Here is a 20,200-nt window from a genome sequence, read left to right as displayed (position 1 = left end):
TAAATGCTTAATTAAATGATAAAGCGATTCTGCCCCCGAACTTCCAGCTCAGATGGTCACACTCTTTCGAAACGAAGACCCTTGAACTGCACCTTATGCCTCTCCGTGACTTTCGTCTTTGTCAGCAGGACCACCTCAAACGAGTGAGCTTGCAGTGGCTTCAGCAATAGTAACTTAACGATTATTAGTGACAAGCGGTATTGAATTACACAATTGCGAAGTTTGTTATACGTTTAAATTCACTTGTGGTAAATCTGTTAGAGTTTATCAATCTTAGCGACAATGCGTTCATTTCCGCCAAATGAACATGGAACAATTCCTTGTAGGCCTCTATGCCTCCATCAGGTTCACCATGTTGTCCATACTCATCGTGCGTTCTACTGTGACAAGGGATTATTTTGATCAGGAGGATTGTTCGTAAAGGGACGAAAACGAATCGAATATCTTCTGTATAGGGCCTGACTTCCTGTTCTTCATTTGCTGAGTCACAACTGTCTATCTGTTTATCGGGTATGAATTCGGAGCGTGATCGCCTAACACACTTTACGCACCGTATTCTACTCTTTTACTGTTGCAGTTCACTGCACTGTAATCGATTTTTCCAGTTCTTGCCTTGTAGTTTGTCGGATTTCTTGTATATGTCTCATGTCACTATCTTGCGGAGTATATAGTGCTTCTGGAACAGACTCATTATCACACTTCCAAGTGATAGTTTCATGATGAATGTGTCGAATTTATTATTTCGTTGAAGATGCTTAGTTTCAAATCTGTCCTTTTACAACTTTGACCTGAATGATGTTAAAATTAGTTCTTCGAAGATGTTTTACAGGAAGTGGTCCTCAAACATACTTTTTGCAATGACATTTATATGGTTCTCCGCCTGTGGTATGAATGTAAAGAACTTCACTCTTTCAGTTTTCCACGTATTGTACATGCATCTAAATTAATCGTTGGGCCTGCGCACCCATTATTCCTCTTGTTCGTCGGTATAGCAACGGCGGAATCTGCAATTTTATCTCCCCTATTTGTTGTCTGGGGGACTTGAATGTATTATTTTTCCCCGTATCCGAAATCTGTTTAATAATTCAAGCTCTTGAGAGACTGATATATGGGTCAGAATTGAGCAATAAAAATAAATTTGAAATACACTTACTGTCAGAAATTGAGAAACATTGTAATCGCTTGCAGATTACTGTGTATTTTTTATTTTCTGAGATACATTGAACAAAATTAAAAATAGTGTAAGAACATAACAGTGTATATATGAAATTGCAATCATATACGTTTTTTTCGGTTAGATTCGTGTAAGATTAATACTGAATCGGGAAATTTTGCGATAAAAGTTAAGAAACATGTATTGTTCGCATCATATAATTACTTGTAACAAAAACATTCAACAGAAAAAATAATCTAATAAGATTTTGTATATCCAAATGCATTGAAATCAATAATTTTGTCAGAGTCTTCCTTAGAATAGAATTTCTCGCCCGATGTGCTTGGTAGATTATCTGTCTCAATATTGTTTCCCTTAATGTATTCGAAATGAAGAGAAGTGATTAATTTTGTCTATCTTCATCTTAGTGCTCTTAATAAATCATAAAAATTATTTATAATTTTGTCATATTCCGTATTAATGGAGTTAATATTATGCGTTATTTGTTAATGATGCATATGGAGTTAATAAACATGATTAATTATCCACTCGAAAGGAGAAACAAACTTATAAATATACCTGTTTTCATTAAAGTAAATAAAATGTCATCACATTTGTATTGGATCGATCATCGATCATCAATACCACCAAAATTTCCTCAAATAATAATCTGTACACATGAAAACCAAAACATTAAAATGTGTAAATAAAAGAAATTATATCAAAGTGAACCAATGATTAATGTTAAATTACTTTCGAAAGATTGAGCTACTGCCAAATGTGATAAGCAAACAGCTGATCGAAAAGAAATGATAATTAGAATAAGTTAGAAGACTGGTATGTTTTTTTTTTTTAATTTATTTATTAAAATTCACAATTTGTCCAATTTGGCCATTTGGTGGACTTTTTTAACGGTTAAATTAGCATGTTGGTGGCTACCCCCAGCGGGGTACCATCCTCGTGTTTGTCAGGTTATGTCCTTTATAAGGTCTGCTGGGTGCTTCCTTTTTAGTCTTCAGTCCATATTTATGATTTTGTATGTTTCCGCAGCTAGCCGGTTTATGTGTGTTGCTATTCTGGATTTGTATTTCTCGGAGTATCTGCTGATTTCTTCCTTGACCGTTGGCATTCCCAGGTCCCTTCGTATATCTTCGTTTCTGACGTACCAAGGTCCGTTTACTATTGTTCTGAGGATTTTAGCCTGTATTACCTCTATTTTGTTTATATGGCTCATTGCTGCCGTCCCCCATAGTGGTATTCCGTACGTCCAGATTGGTTTTATGATCGTTTTATATATTTTTAATTTGTTTTCTGTGCTTAGTTTGGATTTTCGGCTTGTTAGCCAATGCATTTGTCTCCTTGTTTTCTGTATTTTTTCTACTATTGATTTGATGTGTAGTTTCCAGGTGAGTTTTTGATCTAAGTGGAGTCCTAGGTATTTGACATGCTTTGTTTGCGTTATATGCGTACCGTTCAATAGGATGTTTGGTGGTATCTTTTTCCGTAGCGTGAATGTAATATGGCTGCATTTATTGGGGTTTGCTTTTATTTGTTTTTCTTGTAGCCAATTTTCTATTTTCATGATATGTTCTTGTAGTATTTTGACTGCCGTTTCTGGGTTAGTATGCCTGACTAGTATAGCTGTGTCGTCCGCGAATGTCAATACCGTGCTGTTGGTAGTTGTTGGTATGTTCGCCGTGTATAATGTGTATAGTATTGGATCTAGGACGCTTCCTTGTGGTACCCCGGCCTTGATGTCTTTAACTTGAGAATGTGTGTCCTTGATTTTTATTACGAAGGTTCTGCTGCTTAGGTAGGATTTTATTAAGTGGTGTATTTGCTCCGGGAATTGTTTCCTAATTGTTTGTAGTAGACTTTCATGGTTAATTTTATCGAATGCTTTCTCTATGTCTATAAAGAGGGCTGTGCAGTATTCCTTGTTTTCTAGTGCTACTATTATTTCGTTTATAAGCCTGTGCATTTGCTCTATCGTGGAGTGCTTGTTTCTGAAACCAAATTGGTGATCCGGTATTAGTTTTTTTGTCACTATTATTGGTTTTATGCGGTCGTATATTATCTTTTCCAGTATTTTGGAAAATACTGGAAGCAGTGATATTGGTCTGTAAGATGCAGTTTGGTGCGGGTCTTTGCCTGGTTTATGTAACATTTTGATCTGTGCTAATTTCCATGGTTTGGGGAAGTATTGAATTCTTAGAATTGCATTGAATATTACTGTCATTAGTCTTATTGCTTTTGGCGGAAGGTTTTTCAAGATTTTACCATTGATTAGGTCGATTCCTGGCGCTTTGTTGTTTTTTGTTTTATCAATTATGTTTCTAATTTCTTGTGCCGATGTTTTAGGTATGGTGTATTCCTTGTCGGCTGTGGTAGTAGTGGTTTGTGGATCCTCCTCCGTATGACTTTTGAGGTTGCTGTTGTTGATAATGTGTGGTGTGAATGTGTTGCAAAGGTGGTTGGAGAATTCTTCGGCTTGTTCTTCGTTGCTTCTTGCCCATGTGTTATCTGCTTTTCTGATTGCCGGGACGGGTATTATTGGCTTCCTTATTTTTTTCGTGGCTTTCCATAGTGAATAGTTGGTGTTCTCGTGTGTGGAGAGTGTCCCTATGAACTTTGCGAATTCGTTATCGTTGTGCTCCTTTATTTTTTTTTTTATTTCCTTTGCAAGTTTGTTTAAGTGTTTTTTGTTTTCTCGGGTTCTGTATTTTTGCCATTTTGCTTTTGCTTTTCTTTTTTCTTTGATTTTATCGAGTATTTCTTACGGTATTGTTATTGTTTGTCTGCTGGTTGGTTCGGGAGTAGTGGTTGTCCTTGCTGCTTCCTGAATAGTTGCTGTCAATGTTGCTACTGCCTGTTCTATGTGTTCAGGAGTTTTTAACGGGATGTTGCAGTTTATTTTGCTTTCTATTATTTCTTTGAAAGTTTGCCATTTGGTGGTTTTGTTGCATAGTGTTTCTGGTTTGCTATAGTGAATTGGTTTGTTTCTGTATTCAATTATTATGGGTGTATGATCGGAGCTGAGCTCGAGGTTGGGTGTTATTTTTAGTTTATTTGTGTTTAGTCCCCTTGTAACTGCAAAGTCCAGAAGATCTGGTTTTTTGTTCAGGTCAGTCGGCCAATGTGTCGGTGTTCCTGTGGATAATATATTGAGGTTATTATTTCTAATGTATTTTTCCAATGTTCTACCTCGAGGTGTAATGTTTCTTGACCCCCAAAGCGTGTGCTTTGAGTTGTAGTCTCCCGCTGCGATGTACTTGTCCCCTAGGTCCTGGAAGTATTCTTCCCACATTTGTGTTGTTATTTTGTGTCGCGGAGGCACATATACTGCTGACAACTGGAAGTAGTTGCTGCTAGTTTGAACTGTAACAGTGGTTGCTTGTAAATATTCTTTGTTAACTTGGCTGTGTAAATAATGTTTGATATCGTTTCTGACTACCACTGCTGTCCCTCCGTGAGCTTTTCCTGAGGGGTGTTTGGTATCATATATGGTGTAGTATGGTATTTTAAAATAGCTTTTTGTAGTGAAGTGTGTTTCTGAGACAAGTAGTATGTCTATATTATTATTGTATATGAATGTTTTAGTTTCGAGGGCCCGTTGTTGTAGGCCGTTTGAGTTCCAGGCTGCTATTTTTAGAGTGTCCGTTTTTATTTTTTGCTTAGCACGTTTGTAATTAGTTGTAGCATGACTGTGATTTGTTGGGTTTGCTGTTTGAGTACTGCGTTGTGTTCGCTTATCATTCTGGTTAGCATTTCGGTGTTCTTTATAGATTGTTTGAGCAGTTCTTTGATTTCTGCAGTGTCATTGTTACTAATGCTGTGGTATTCGTTGTGTGTGTGTGTTGGTTGGCTGGTTACTTGAGCATAGCTTAGACCACCAATGGTGTTGGTGCTGATAGGTTTGGTGTTTATTGCTTGCTCTGTATTTGGTATTATTTCAGGTTTTGTGCTGTCCTGATGGGCTTGTGTGTTAGTGCTTGTCCTGCTTCGTAGGGGCGGGAACAGTTTACGTTGTAGTTGTTTTCTTACTTCACATCCTTTATAGCTGGCTGGGTGGTTTCCGTTACAGTTGAAGCATTTAACTTTTTCCATTTTTTCAGAATATGGGCAGTGTATAGTTAAGTGATTTTTTGCGCACTTGACGCAAAGCTGAGCTGAGCTTCTGTTGCAATAATTTTTAGTGTGTCCGTATTGTTGACACCGCATGCATTGAGGTATATCTTTTTTGTGTCGTGGTGGTTCGACTGTTACTATTGTGTTTAGTATTTGTTTGATATCATATATTTCCTTGTTATTGTTTCTGGGTTCAAGTTCTATTAAGAATAGTGGTAGTGGTTGCTTTGTGTCGAATCTTGTTATATTGTTTATTGTTCTTGTTTGATGTCCAATTTTAGCTAACTCATCGCTTAGTTTATGTATGTTCGTTTTAGGATGCAATCCTCTTATGACAATTTTATAGCTCCTTTCAGTTTTAAGCTGATACGTGTGGTAGATAGCATTTTTTTCTTTTAATGCTTTTATAACTTTCCTAAATGTTTCTGGTGTGTTTGTTTGTATTTTTACTTGATCCAATTTTGTTTGCTTTATTGTGTAGTTGTTTTTCTCATCTAGATTATTTAGTAGATCGATGAGCGGGTCTATTATTTGGGCCTCTACAAAGATTGGTGGTGGTTTTGTAATATGATTTGTTTGGATAGTGGTTTTATTTTGCGGGGTCAGCGTCTATTTCTTCCGTTAGTGAGTTGAAGGAGTTACTTAATGGTAATTCTTGCAGCCGTCGCTGCTTTTCTGTAACTGGGTTTTCTATGGCACTTATGTCTGTAGTTGTTTTGCGTTTTTTGCTAGCCTTCGCTAGCTTCCAGCTTTCGTCCTGGTAGTATCTTTCATGTTCTGAATTGCTATCTTCCTGTCCCCGATGCTCTTTTGTTTCTTCAGTCTCAATGTTAATTTGTTTGGTTTTTATATAATATGTTTCACCTTTTGTTGCTATGTTTATAGTTGGTATCTGCATTGCTATTTTATTTCCTCCTCACTATCACTTTGCAGCACTATTACTTTGAAGCACTTTTTCACTATTCACTTATACCTGGAGAAGACGACCGTCTAGACACGTCCGTCCTCCTCGGCTGTCCGAGCAGGAGTGGTATGTTGTAGCGGTGAAAAAATATCTATTTGGACTTTTTTGAATTTCATGCCCTTTATAATATTTTATTTTGAAATACGATAAATCAGTACACATGAGATCAGAAATCATAATTCATGATTCTATTAGGATAGGATTATAGATATCGCGAAAATGATAACGTTACTAACTTTCTTTATTTGAAGCAGCAAAGTTATTATATAATATCTCAATTTATTTAAAGTTCTTATATGTATAGTATCTCATTTGGTGCCGATAAATACTGTTTAAATGAATATTAATCATGAATCATTAATAAATATGTATTACAATTTCCAATAAAAATGTTTAATAATGTTACAACTTCCAAATCAAATATGTACATATATACAGAGTGTCCCACGCAAATGGACTATGCTGTATCTTCTAAACGGTTAAGGATAGAAGAATTTATCGTAAATGAAAGTTAAGATGTATTAGGTGGTACTTTTGTGCATCGATGCATCAGAAACACTTTTCTCTTTATAAATAATTATCATATTTAGTATAATTTGATTTTACAAATGATTACAATGAATATGTGTATATTCTGTAATTGCCAATTACATGTACATACACTGTTTATCTGTATTATGTTGTTCGTACAAATTTTTCTGAATGTAACGTACAGGCAGGAGTAACTACTGAGTGAGAAGCATCCGGGCTTTATCTTTATCTTTTTTACCGTGGATCCTAACTTTATTGGTCCTGTACAGGTTACGTTCACTCTAGATTACCTGAAAAGTATGCAAAGGGGATAGCGATAGGGAGGGAGAGAAAGAGAGAGAGAGAGAGAGAGAGAGAGAGAATCGGCTACTGCGGATAGGAGTACACTTTTATTTACGGTACCAAAGAGAAGGAAAAGCTCATGAAGAGAGTGCGACTTACTCTTAGTGCTTATTGGTTCGTCGTTCATTCATACATACACACTTTCTTTAGATTTATAGTATCGCCGATTGCATTTACACTCCTAAGTATACGACCTAGACCAATAATAATCACTACCGCACCAATCGAAAGTGTACACTCAAGTTACACTCTGTACACGCATGAGTGTAATAAATAGCAGCAGTGATTCTGTTCAAAAGTCCTGCGTAATACCACCAGTTATTCGTGTCGATTCAGACCTATTAGTTTATAACACGATTGAATGACTCTCAGGAACCAACAATGCATTCTACTCGCAATTCGATGCGATTTACCATTAGGACGGTTTTATCGATATTGTAACTCAAGGAAGTCATTGTTTAATCCCTTCTAGAACAAAACATAGAATATCATAATTTGTTCTTAATGACAATGTTAATGATTTTGAAAACTTGAAATAATAAAAAACTGATTTCTATTAAATGCACAATTTTAATGATAGTATTCAATTCAAGAATAGAGAGTTTACATTTGACAAATTTTCAATCAGACTCTTGTTTTTTTTTTTTACTAGTAATACTAATTACTATAAAATATAAAGAATAGCCCTGAAATTCAATTGTGAAAAATATATACAAAATATATATACATTTGTAACAAAATATGTGTATTTTCGAGGTATCGCGGGGAGACGCGGTTGCGAGAATACGCGTCAACGGGAGTCATAAATTTCCATTACGATTATAATAATCGACACCACGAATAATTCGGTCCTCTGATTTCGGATAGGATAATAGGGGTGGTTGTTGTGGTATAACACTGGGATTCACAGAGTTATAAAAATATATATTTCCAACACTCTATACAATCACACAAAGTAGTAACGCCGTTGATTAAGATACAGATAACGAAGAGAAGGATTATTCTTAGATGAGAGAGTGAGAGCTATAGGGACTCTAGGTCCATGAGAGCTATAGGAGCTGTGAGAGCCAAATGAACTCTCGGACATGTAGGTATTGTGAGAGCCGAAGAAACTCTGAAATTTGTTCTGATGTGAGTACGGAGGAAAGCTCGGTATGGGTGTACCCTTTGAACGAAGAACGCGGATTCATTGCTTACATTTTTAGTTAGGAAAGTGAGGGCAATGATCCGCGATGCCGATTGGTTGTGACCAATGTTAGGAAGGAAGATAGGAGGAAGAAGCCTCCTACCAACGCGGGTCCTAGGCGACATTGTTTGTGGGAAAACTCGGATTTTCCGTTAGGTAGATCTCCGCTTTTTGCGTTAGGCTACTACCCGCTTTCTCCGTAATTCTTAAGAGCGCGTAATAAACCCAAGGACCTTTCTAAAAACCGGCCGAAAACACTTCTAGAATTAGAAAGTCTTTTCGGGCAAACAAATTGACTTAAACCATATCTGCGAACAATGTAGTTAGGATTTCAAATTTATGGTGGATCCTTGGGCCTATGGAGGGTTCGAAGGACGGCACGTAGACCGTTGGCTGCCAAGCCGCGCGGGATGGAGTGCAGATGTATTGCGCGGCGGAACAATATGTGAACTGTAATTTGTTCATAAAAATATACCTTTGAGTTTTAGAATGTTTAAGATCATGAAATGTATATTCCTATTTAAACGTGGAATTTTAATAACGAAAAAAATTAAAATTTTAATAAAGTTTAGATGCTACAAAAATTAGATCCCTAATATAAAAATGAAAAATCCAGGAATTGCAATCCTAGTGATTTATGAACCACGTTAAACATTTTTATCGTACATTTCAACATTGAAACTTCAATAACTGTTTCAATAGAAATTTACAATTATTCCTATTAAATACGATTAATTTTTCGTGTATCCAATATTCCAGGAGATTTCAGTTTCTTTCTATTCTCAGAATTCTGGAAAAAGTATTTATCCAATGCGTAATAAAAACTGAATAAATTCCACCCTCTTGCACTTTTTCATTTTTTTCAAGTAATAGTTTATATCATTGATATTTTCATTTTTGAGAGAAACATAGACATGAGACGTTGATGATGTAGAAGTGTTCGGTATTTTTCATCAATCGTTAATGTTACCAAGTCTTCTTGACACTCGAGCAATAATTCAAGCAATAATCGAGCAAGAAAACATTCAAATGATATCGAAGTGAAGCGATGATCTAGTTGCTTCTGAAGTAACCACGACTGACTACTGGCAAATGTAATAACCAAAAAGATAATGAAAGGAAAAAAATAATGTTATAATAAATTATCAAATAAAAACGCACGTTAACTGAACTGAGATAATAGAATTGTAAATTAAAGTGGCGAAAACTGTTGAGAAACGTTAAGTTGTTATGATCACTAGTTCCTATAAACTAAGTTGGCACGACTTCTAACGACGCTTTTTTTTCTTAGGAATCGACCACGTGTTAATTATCTAAGTGTATCCGGTGTGTTCAGACGTTTTGTACGAGATGGTGAAATATAGAAAGTAATATTCAATCAGTGTGAATCTATTGAATATCAACCGCAAAACCTATATTTAATAACAGGTTATGGGCCCAGGGCAGTAAACTGCGATAGTAGAGATATTTATTTGTTGAGTTTTTTGCGTTTTTCTGAACGCAAAAAGAAGAGACCACGCCATGGTCGACCAGGAGAAGATGGTTGATGTGGACAAAGATATGAATCCGATCCTGAATAAGGACAATAACGAGTATTGGAAGACGATGACGGAAGCTTCGTTAGTTTTCCTGGACTGCTGGGATGCAGTAGAGCCAGGATTAACGACAGCAGAAAGGTTGAGACCAGACTGTATAAAGATGGATAACAAAGCACGTGTGTACATTTTCCAGCATGTTCGCTCCAAGTATCTCGGAGATATCAGAGCCCTGAAAACAGCGCGGGAGTACTGGAAAGCACTGGAAGATGTCCATGGGAGATCTACGTTGATGGACATTGTTTTATGCATGCGGGAACTGGGCACTATCGAGAAGATCCCTAGCATGGATATCTCCACGTACTGCGGAATTGATAAGGATCTGACCGCGAGGGTCGTGAAGTCCGACCGTCTACTCGAAGAAAGAAAGATCGATGCGGCTGCAGACTCGTCCGAGCAAGGCGACGACCACAAGACAATGGAGACCAAGCCACAACAGAACAAAGATGGCACAAAGCCAAAGAACAGAGACCCGCATTACCAGAGGTGCTACAAATATGGAAAAATGGGCCACATTTCGTACCAGTGTCAAGAGGAGAAAGGAGATAAAGAGGAGAGAAACCAAAGGGAGAAGAAGAAACAGGAAGATAACAAGAGGGAGAAGGGATCAGAAGACAAACCGAGTCCAAGGAACTCATATCGGCATTGGCTTTGTCTTCCATCAGCCACATGGATAGAGGGAGGATCAGTTACCTTGACTCAGGTGCCTCAAATCATATGACTCCGGACAAGCATCGATTTGTGGATTCCACACCTGCAACTGAACAAATCAGGATTGGCAAGAGACACCTGGAAGTTAAGAGAAGGGGAACGATCGTTGTGAAAATGGCTGAGTCCTGTGGTGGTTAGACGCTATCCCTGTTGAACGCTCTGTGGGTGCCTGAGTTAGATGTAAATTTAATCTCGATCAGGAAATTGACAAAGAAGGGCGTTACCACAGTGTGTACAAGGGATAAGGCTGTTGGAACACACGACGATGGAGACGTCGTATTCACACTCCTGCTCGGACAGCCGAGGAGGACGGACGTGTCTAGACGGTCGTCCTCTCCAGGTATAAGTGAATAGTGAAAAAGTGCTTCAAAGTAATAGTGCTGCAAAGTGATAGTGAGGAGGAAATAAAATAGCAATGCAGATACCAACTATAAACATAGCAACAAAAGGTGAAACATATTATATAAAAACCAAACAAATTAACATTGAGACTGAAGAAACAAAAGAGCATCGGGGACAGGAAGATAGCAATTCAGAACATGAAAGATACTACCAGGACGAAAGCTGGAAGCTAGCGAAGGCTAGCAAAAAACGCAAAACAACTACAGACATAAGTGCCATAGAAAACCCAGTTACAGAAAAGCAGCGACGGCTGCAAGAATTACCATTAAGTAACTCCTTCAACTCACTAACGGAAGAAATAGACGCTGACCCCGCAAAATAAAACCACTATCCAAACAAATCATATTACAAAACCACCACCAATCTTTGTAGAGGCCCAAATAATAGACCCGCTCATCGATCTACTAAATAATCTAGATGAGAAAAACAACTACACAATAAAGCAAACAAAATTGGATCAAGTAAAAATACAAACAAACACACCAGAAACATTTAGGAAAGTTATAAAAGCATTAAAAGAAAAAAATGCTATCTACCACACGTATCAGCTTAAAACTGAAAGGAGCTATAAAATTGTCATAAGAGGATTGCATCCTAAAACGAACATACATAAACTAAGCGATGAGTTAGCTAAAATTGGACATCAAACAAGAACAATAAACAATATAACAAGATTCGACACAAAGCAACCACTACCACTATTCTTAATAGAACTTGAACCCAGAAACAATAACAAGGAAATATATGATATCAAACAAATACTAAACACAATAGTAACAGTCGAACCACCACGACACAAAAAAGATATACCTCAATGCATGCGGTGTCAACAATACGGACACACTAAAAATTATTGCAACAGAAGCTCAGCTCAGCTTTGCGTCAAGTGCGCAAAAAATCACTTAACTATACACTGCCCATATTCTGAAAAAATGGAAAAAGTTAAATGCTACAACTGTAACGGAAACCACCCAGCCAGCTATAAAGGATGTGAAGTAAGAAAACAACTACAACGTAAACTGTTCCCGCCCCTACGAAGCAGGACAAGCACTAACACACAAGCCCATCAGGACAGCACAAAACCTGAAATAATACCAAATACAGAGCAAGCAATAAACACCAAACCTATCAGCACCAACACCATTGGTGGTCTAAGCTATGCTCAAGTAACCAGCCAACCAACACACACACACAACGAATACCACAGCATTAGTAACAATGACACTGCAGAAATCAAAGAACTGCTCAAACAATCTATAAAGAACACCGAAATGCTAACCAGAATGATAAGCGAACACAACGCAGTACTCAAACAGCAAACCCAACAAATCACAGTCATGCTACAACTAATTACAAACGTGCTAAGCAAAAAATAAAAACGGACACTCTAAAAATAGCAGCCTGGAACTCAAACGGCCTACAACAACGGGCCCTCGAAACTAAAACATTCATATACAATAATAATATAGACATACTACTTGTCTCAGAAACACACTTCACTACAAAAAGCTATTTTAAAATACCATACTACACCATATATGATACCAAACACCCCTCAGGAAAAGCTCACGGAGGGACAGCAGTGGTAGTCAGAAACGATATCAAACATTATTTACACAGCCAAGTTAACAAAGAATATTTACAAGCAACCACTGTTACAGTTCAAACTAGCAGCAACTACTTCCAGTTGTCAGCAGTATATGTGCCTCCGCGACACAAAATAACAACACAAATGTGGGAAGAATACTTCCAGGACCTAGGGGACAAGTACATCGCAGCGGGAGACTACAACTCAAAGCACACGCTTTGCGGGTCAAGAAACATTACACCTCGAGGTAGAACATTGGAAAAATACATTAGAAATAATAACCTCAATATATTATCCACAGGAACACCGACACATTGGCCGACTGACCTGAACAAAAAACCAGATCTTCTGGACTTTGCAGTTACAAGGGGACTAAACACAAATAAACTAAAAATAACACCCAACCTCGAGCTCAGCTCCGATCATACACCCATAATAATTGAATACAGAAACAAACCAATTCACTATAGCAAACCAGAAACACTATGCAACAAAACCACCAAATGGCAAACTTTCAAAGAAATAATAGAAAGCAAAATAAACTGCAACATCCCGTTAAAAACTCCTGAACACATAGAACAGGCAGTAGCAACATTGACAGCAACTATTCAGGAAGCAGCAAGGACAACCACTACTCCCGAACCAACCAGCAGACAAACAATAACAATACCGTAAGAAATACTCGATAAAATCAAAGAAAAAAGAAAAGCAAAAGCAAAATGGCAAAAATATAGAACTCGAGAAAACAAAAAACACTTAAACAAACTTGCAAAGGAAATAAAAAACAAAATAAAGGAGCACAACGATAACGAATTCGCAAAGTTCATAGGAACACTCTCCACACACGAGAACACCAACTATTCACTATGGAAAGCCACGAAAAAAATAAGGAAGCCAATAATACTCGTCCCGGCAATCAGAAAAGCAGATAACACATGGGCAAGAAGCAACGAAGAACAAGTCGAAGAATTCTCCAACCACCTTTGCAACACATTCACACCACACATTATCAACAACAGCAACCTCAAAAGTCATACGGAGGAGGATCCACAAACCACTACTACCACAGCCGACAAGGAATACACCATACCTAAAACATCGGCACAAGAAATTAGAAACATAATTGATAAAACAAAAAACAATAAAGCGCCAGGAATCGACCTAATCAATGGTAAAATCTTGAAAAACCTTCCGCCAAAAGCAATAAGACTAATGACAGTAATATTCAATGCAATTCTAAGAATTCAATACTTCCCCAAACCATGGAAATTAGCACAGATCAAAATGTTACATAAACCAGGCAAAGACCCGCACCAAACTGCATCTTACAGACCAATATCACTGCTTCCAGTATTTTCCAAAATACTGGAAAAGATAATATACGACCGCATAAAACCAATAATAGTGACAAAAAAACTAATACCGGATCACCAATTTGGTTTCAGAAACAAGCACTCCACGATAGAGCAAATGCACAGGCTTATAAACGAAATAATAGTAGCACTAGAAAACAAGGAATACTGCACAGCCCTCTTTATAGACATAGAGAAAGCATTCGATAAAATTAACCATGAAAGTCTACTACAAACAATTAGGAAACAATTCCCGGAGCAAATACACCACTTAATAAAATCCTACCTAAGCAGCAGAACCTTCGTAATAAAAATCAAGGACACACATTCTCAAGTTAAAGACATCAAGGCCGGGGTACCACAAGGAAGCGTCCTAGGTCCAATACTATACACATTATACACGGCGAACATACCAACAACTACCAACAGCACGGTATTGACATTCGCGGACGACACAGCTATACTAGTCAGGCATACTAACCCAGAAACGGCAGTCAAAATACTACAAGAACATATCATGAAAATAGAAAATTGGCTACAAGAAAAACAAATAAAAGCAAACCCCAATAAATGCAGCCATATTACATTCACGCTACGGAAAAAGATACCACCAAACATCCTATTGAACGGCACGCATATAACGCAAACAAAGCATGTCAAATACCTAGGACTCCACTTAGATCAAAAACTCACCTGGAAACTACGCATCAAATCAATAGTAGAAAAAATACAGAAAACAATGAGACAAATGCATTGGCTAACAAGCCGAAAATCCAAACTAAGCACAGAAAACAAATTAAAAATATATAAAACGATCATAAAACCAATCTGGACGTACGGAATACCACTATGGGGGACGGCAGCAATGAGCCATATAAACAAAATAGAGGTAATACAGGCTAAAATCCTCAGAACAATAGTAAACGGACCTTGGTACGTCAGAAACGAAGATATACGAAGGGACCTGGGAATGCCAACGGTCAAGGAAGAAATCAGCAGATACTCCGAGAAATACAAATCAAGAATAGCAACACACATTAGCTAGCTAGCTGCGGAAACATACAAATTCATAAATATGGACAGAAGACTAAAAAGGAAGCACCCAGCAGACCTTATAAAGGACATAACCTAACAAACACGAGGATGGTACCCCGCTGGGGGTAGCCACCAACATGCTAATGTAACCGCTAAAAAATTCCACCAAATGTCCAAATTGGACAAATAGTGAATTTAAATAAATAAATGAAAAAAAAAAAAAATTATTGACTCGGACCATTGCGTAGCGATTCTAATGACTGTAACGACTGTTGTGTAACGACTCTATGTCACGACTGACTTTCCGTCACGATGATGCTACGAAGGAAAACTATGATGGGGTGTGTCTCAGGATGCGAAATGATCAGATTCGTTGAGGAAAGCCTTGGTCCGGAAAGTGAGGGAAATGGACGTTGTTGTTAATTGACTAATTTTATGTTGGTCGTTGGAAAAGGATGCTAACTGCCCTTGAGAGGAAGTTGCTAGCGGGAAGCATCGTACGTGAGAAAAAGCAGATTTTTCGTATCTTCTCGTAGTAGGTGATAGACTTCGGGACTGTTAAGAGAAAGACTATTTATCCCTTTAGGAGAATCTTAGCTAAACAAATTCTAAGATTTATAGCGGGTCCTTAGGCTAGCTGAAAATAGTCCATGAGGATGTATCGACATCTGGTAATCATCTTTTCCGAGCTTTTCCGATCTTTTTCTTTGTGTAGCAAACCACGGGACAGAAATCGTTGGAAAGTTTACTGTTGAGTGCCGCCACACAACATAACCATCCACATGTTAATTGGCAATAAAGTTAGAAAAATTTACCGGATATCCAGCTGGACAAATTGTAAAGTGCAAATTAAATAAATAAAAAAAAAAGATATTAGTTGGTAGTCCTTTTGTTTCTTTGGATATTTGTAACATCAACTACATTTGCCCTTTTTTCTTTTCTTCGAAATATTGTTCACTATTATGTTTAAATATTTGGAATTTGGAACGCTACTTAATGTCAATTCTCAACTAAATAGCGATCGGTCAGGTTCAACCGATTGGTTGACATCGCGAACCTTGAATGAGTTAACGCTCAAGGTGAAGGCAATTTGAATATATCGAGTGTTAGTATGGTTTGATACTTTATTTGACACTTTTAGTATACACGAAAAGTTTGACATTCTGATTACGACGGTTATACGATCTTGTTGAGACTAAATACAATGTAGTATCACACGAACAGTACAGCGCTCTGATGAAGACTAATGAAGACTCCGTATATCCTAACTTTTCCTCCCTGGGTTTTCTCTGGTTTACCTGTACTCTCGGGGATGCATATCCTCTGATATTGCCAATTGTTTACCTTTGTGCTGACCCATTGAACATCTAGGATGTTTTTTAGCCTTTTAATAAGGTCCGCATTGTAAACTCTACAACTCGGGGAGGCAGGCACTTCATTTTATTCTTGAGTGGATGAGATTCATCAGAGGTAAACTACATGTGCCAGTTCTTAATTGTATTAATTTCCTAACTAAAAATGTAAGTAACGAATCCGCGTTCTTCGTTCAAAGGGCACACCCATACCGAGCTTTCCTCCGTAATCACAGCAGAACAAACTTCAGAGTTTTCCTTCGGCTCTCACAGTGCCTGCAGTTCCGAGTTTTCCTATGGCTCTCACAGGATCCAAAACCTAACGCCTAACGTCTAACTCTAAATACAACGCCAGAGGAGCGTAATTCGCGTCAAAAATCCAAGTAGGTTCTCGACATTATCGAACATTCACTTGCTCTATTAAGTATCCTACAGTGCTACGTCCACTAACACAATAAATTCAATTGCTCTAGTGTACACATCTATATTATTTTCGTGCGATAAGTTGTTAATTATTTATATCTATTTAATCATGTAGACTAAGTGTTGGAAATATATACTTTAACTCTGTGAACCACAGTGTTATACTAACTGAATCACCCCTATTATCCTAACCGAAATCAGGGGATCGAACTATTTGTGATGTCGATTATTGCAATCGTAACGGGAATTTACGACTTCCGTTGATGCGTATTCTCGCGACCGCGTCTCCCCGCGATATCTCCAAAAAAAAGCCAGTAAGAAGCAAACCAATAGTACAAAAGTCCCCTCCTGATCTTTGATAGCAGTAAGAAGATACGGAGCATGTCACTCCAAAGGAAAACGTCGTAACTGCAAGAGAGGGTAGAAGAACCAACAACAAATATGATGATGGATGAAGTCCATCCATCATCATATTTACGTTACAAACTCTCCTCCATCTTCTCTCCTTCCTTTGTGACTAAGATATAGGTTTGTTAGGTAAGCCTTACTGACGAGTCCTACTAGCAGATATCGGACAAAACGCTTCTCCTTCCTCTTATTTGTCAGCCCCTACATCCCCCTACTCTGTCAGTATCGAGTATTCTTATAGCGAGTGACTTTAAGCGAACGAAAATTGACTCTGTATTCTGTATTATATATTCAAAAATACTATTAACACTAGGTTTACGGAACCCGTCAATTTGACGGATTTCAAACTTTGAAATGAAATACATCAAAAGCCATAGCATTAATTTTACACACAATTATTTTTTCCTGAGCTTACTAATTTTTGAAATTTATATGTAGTATACCTATATACAAATACGTGAAATTGGTGGGCTAGCTGAATTCATAAACAATCCGTTTTTCAAAGACAGTGTGCAAAAGTTTCAGTTATTGTAGACATTTCCCATTATTGTCTCCGCTTATTGCAAGTATTTACAATACGGTAATTGAGTTTAGGCACAGTATTTTTTTATTTTGACCAACTCAATCATGAGTAAATCCAGGAGATATAATAAAATATTGAACAAAATTGTCAACATCAATGAAGATTATTCTCAGGACACCTCCAAAGAAGATCAGTATGAATTAGGCCAAAGCGAAGCTGATAGTGAAAGTTCTGAATACATTGAAAGTGGAGAAATAGAAAGATCTTCAGATAATGAAGAGGAAAACTTCTGGAAAGTGTGTCGTAATAAGAAAAGGATGCATATTCTTTCTAGTTCTGACGGTGAAATTAAAATTGCAGTTGACGGAGCACAGTGGATAAAAGTGAAAGGCGGATCTAGGGGTAGAACCCCATAGAAAGCCCGTTTGTATGATATTCAAGGATATCGCAAGGCCTATTGGCTATGCTCAGAGAAATATTATATCGGATTGTGTAACTAGAGTAATCTGGGTCATACAGTGTCTTAACGCTTGCTCTGATTGGTCGCGCATGCCCATGGTGGCAACTTTGCAAATTTGCGTGGTAATAACCGATCGAACCGAAGGCTGTGTGTGTTTCTATCCCCCAGTCGATCAAAAAAAAAAAAAAAAAAGAAAACAGTGTAACCCGTCGCGGTTGTTTCTAGAACAATAGCTCTCTCACAAAAAATAACAGCTTCGAAATATCCTAACACGGCAAGCCGATGTCAAATTTTTTACCTTCTTCTAAAGCACTATGGGCTACACGACCATCTCCCAGTTGAGCGTTTGGTTATCCTTAACGCCGCCATTCTGTGCGGCATGGCGACACTTTTTTTTCTCGCGAGGAGGGGAAAATGCATTACGCATACCAGACGACCGGCGTCGCCGGATTATATGAGACTCGGTTGATGGTAGTGCCATACTCCTTTTCTTTCAATCCGTTTCTTTCAATCTCCTTTCTTCGAGCGGGGGGTCTCGACGTCACTGTTAATAGCACATTACTTTGACGAGACCCCATTCGACTCGTCAACTCCTTATCACACAGATGCCTCCATTTCTTCGAAGATCCTCTTCTTCCCTTTTTTCGAATCGCTCCGCCTTTGTACCTTTCTTATGCCTGTCTTGTCCTCATCACTGCCCCGCAGAAACTACGGAACAACCCCCAAGTATGGTCGTCGGCCGACACCAATGCGATTGTGTTATTCACTGTGAGTGTGTCGCCAACGACATTTTCTAGAGTAATACGCTGGTCTGCCCATCTTGGACACCTCAGTAAGGCGTGCTCTGCACCATCTGGACACGCGTCGCAATCCCAGCATTTGTCGACGGTTTCCTTGTTTATTCTAACTCTATACGTGTTGAAGATACCATGCCTACTCAACAGCTGCATGGTGTAGTGGTCCATACTTCTCTTCCTTTTCCTAAAAATGACTGCATTCTCGATCAGCCTCCTTGTCCAATTGTTCGTGTTGAACCTAGTCCACTCTCTTCTCCACTCGTCTACCGCTTCCTCTTCGTACAGATGGAGCTGATTTAGGAGCACTTCTGAGTCACCGAGGTTAGGTCGAGCTAGTTTTTTCCTAACCTCGTAGATTTTTGCTCGCTACTGCGCCCTGATACGAATGGGCATGGTCCCCGTCAACACACACAACGCCGCATGCGAAACCGTCCTGTAGGCCGTTGAAGTAATTATCAAGGCACCCCTCTGTACCCTGCAGAGTTTGCCTACTGTCTTAATCCTGCTGAGCACATCCATCCAGACCGGTGAAACATATAGCACGACCGACTCCCACACCTGACAGTATAACTTCCTACACGCGTCGGAGAGGCCGTTCATATTCAGCAGGAGCCCTCTGATAGCTCCTACAATCGCATTCGCTCTATTACAAACCCCATCAAAATGATTACAATAATTTCTGTTAGAATCCAACACAACGCCCAGGTATTTATCTCTTTTGCGTGAGTTAAGCACCTCTCCCGTCAATGTTATATTATACTTCTTCGGAACTCTCATTCTCGTCAACAATATAATCTCCGTCTTCTCCTTTGCTATCTGGCGACCCGAATTTTCGCACAAATTTAATATCGTCTTCGTGTGGAGATTCAAATTTACCTCCACACTTTCCTTCTTCTTCAGACCCACCAAGGTAGTGTCGCGTAATAATTCAACGAATTACAGAAAAAATGTCGATCTCAAAACAAGAGATCGAACTCTTTGCCACATTTCCACACACTTGTACAATGAAATAAATGATCCGCGGTTCGCAACAATAGACTTTAAGTTTAGGGTAGTTCAGACTTATGCAGACTGCAGTCTCACTTGAGTGATTTCGGGAGGAGTATTTATATGCCTTTATTTGTTGAAGTGGGAGAAAGACTTTGGTCGTGCGGATGTATCATATGGTTGGATGTTACTCTGGACTTCGGTTGTACGGATGTATCATGTTTAGGGTGACTGGACGTTACCCTGGCGGTGACTCATGATAA

At 38.3% G+C, this 20,200-nt stretch overlaps 1 protein-coding gene across 1 annotated transcript; it reads right to left on the bottom strand.

The window, feature by feature from the left end:
- Positions 1–18,824: 18,824 nt before the first annotated feature.
- Positions 18,825–19,727, bottom strand: LOC126925915 (uncharacterized). Its single transcript, XM_050741925.1, has 2 exons — positions 19,363–19,727; positions 18,825–19,293 (listed from the first exon to the last, which is right to left on the bottom strand). The coding sequence occupies exons 1-2, from the start codon at positions 19,725–19,727 to the stop codon at positions 18,825–18,827; spliced, it is 834 nt and encodes a 277-aa protein (XP_050597882.1).
- Between the last annotated feature and the right edge of the window lie 473 nt (positions 19,728–20,200).

This window comes from Bombus affinis, chromosome 16 (assembly GCF_024516045.1).
Source record: "Bombus affinis isolate iyBomAffi1 chromosome 16, iyBomAffi1.2, whole genome shotgun sequence".
Taxonomy (NCBI): Eukaryota; Metazoa; Arthropoda; class Insecta; order Hymenoptera; family Apidae; genus Bombus; species Bombus affinis.
This window is presented reverse-complemented; position numbering and strand designations above follow the sequence as displayed.

Excerpts from the sequence above, each read along its gene's own strand:
- LOC126925915 (XM_050741925.1), bottom strand. The coding sequence starts at position 19,727 with ATGAGAGTTCCGAAGAAGTATAATATAACATTGACGGGAGAGGTGCTT. Across the intron at positions 19,294-19,362 it reads ACGGTTTCGCATGCGGCGTT|GAAAAAACTAGCTCGACCTA; the intron begins GTGTGTGTTGAC and ends CTACGAGGTTAG.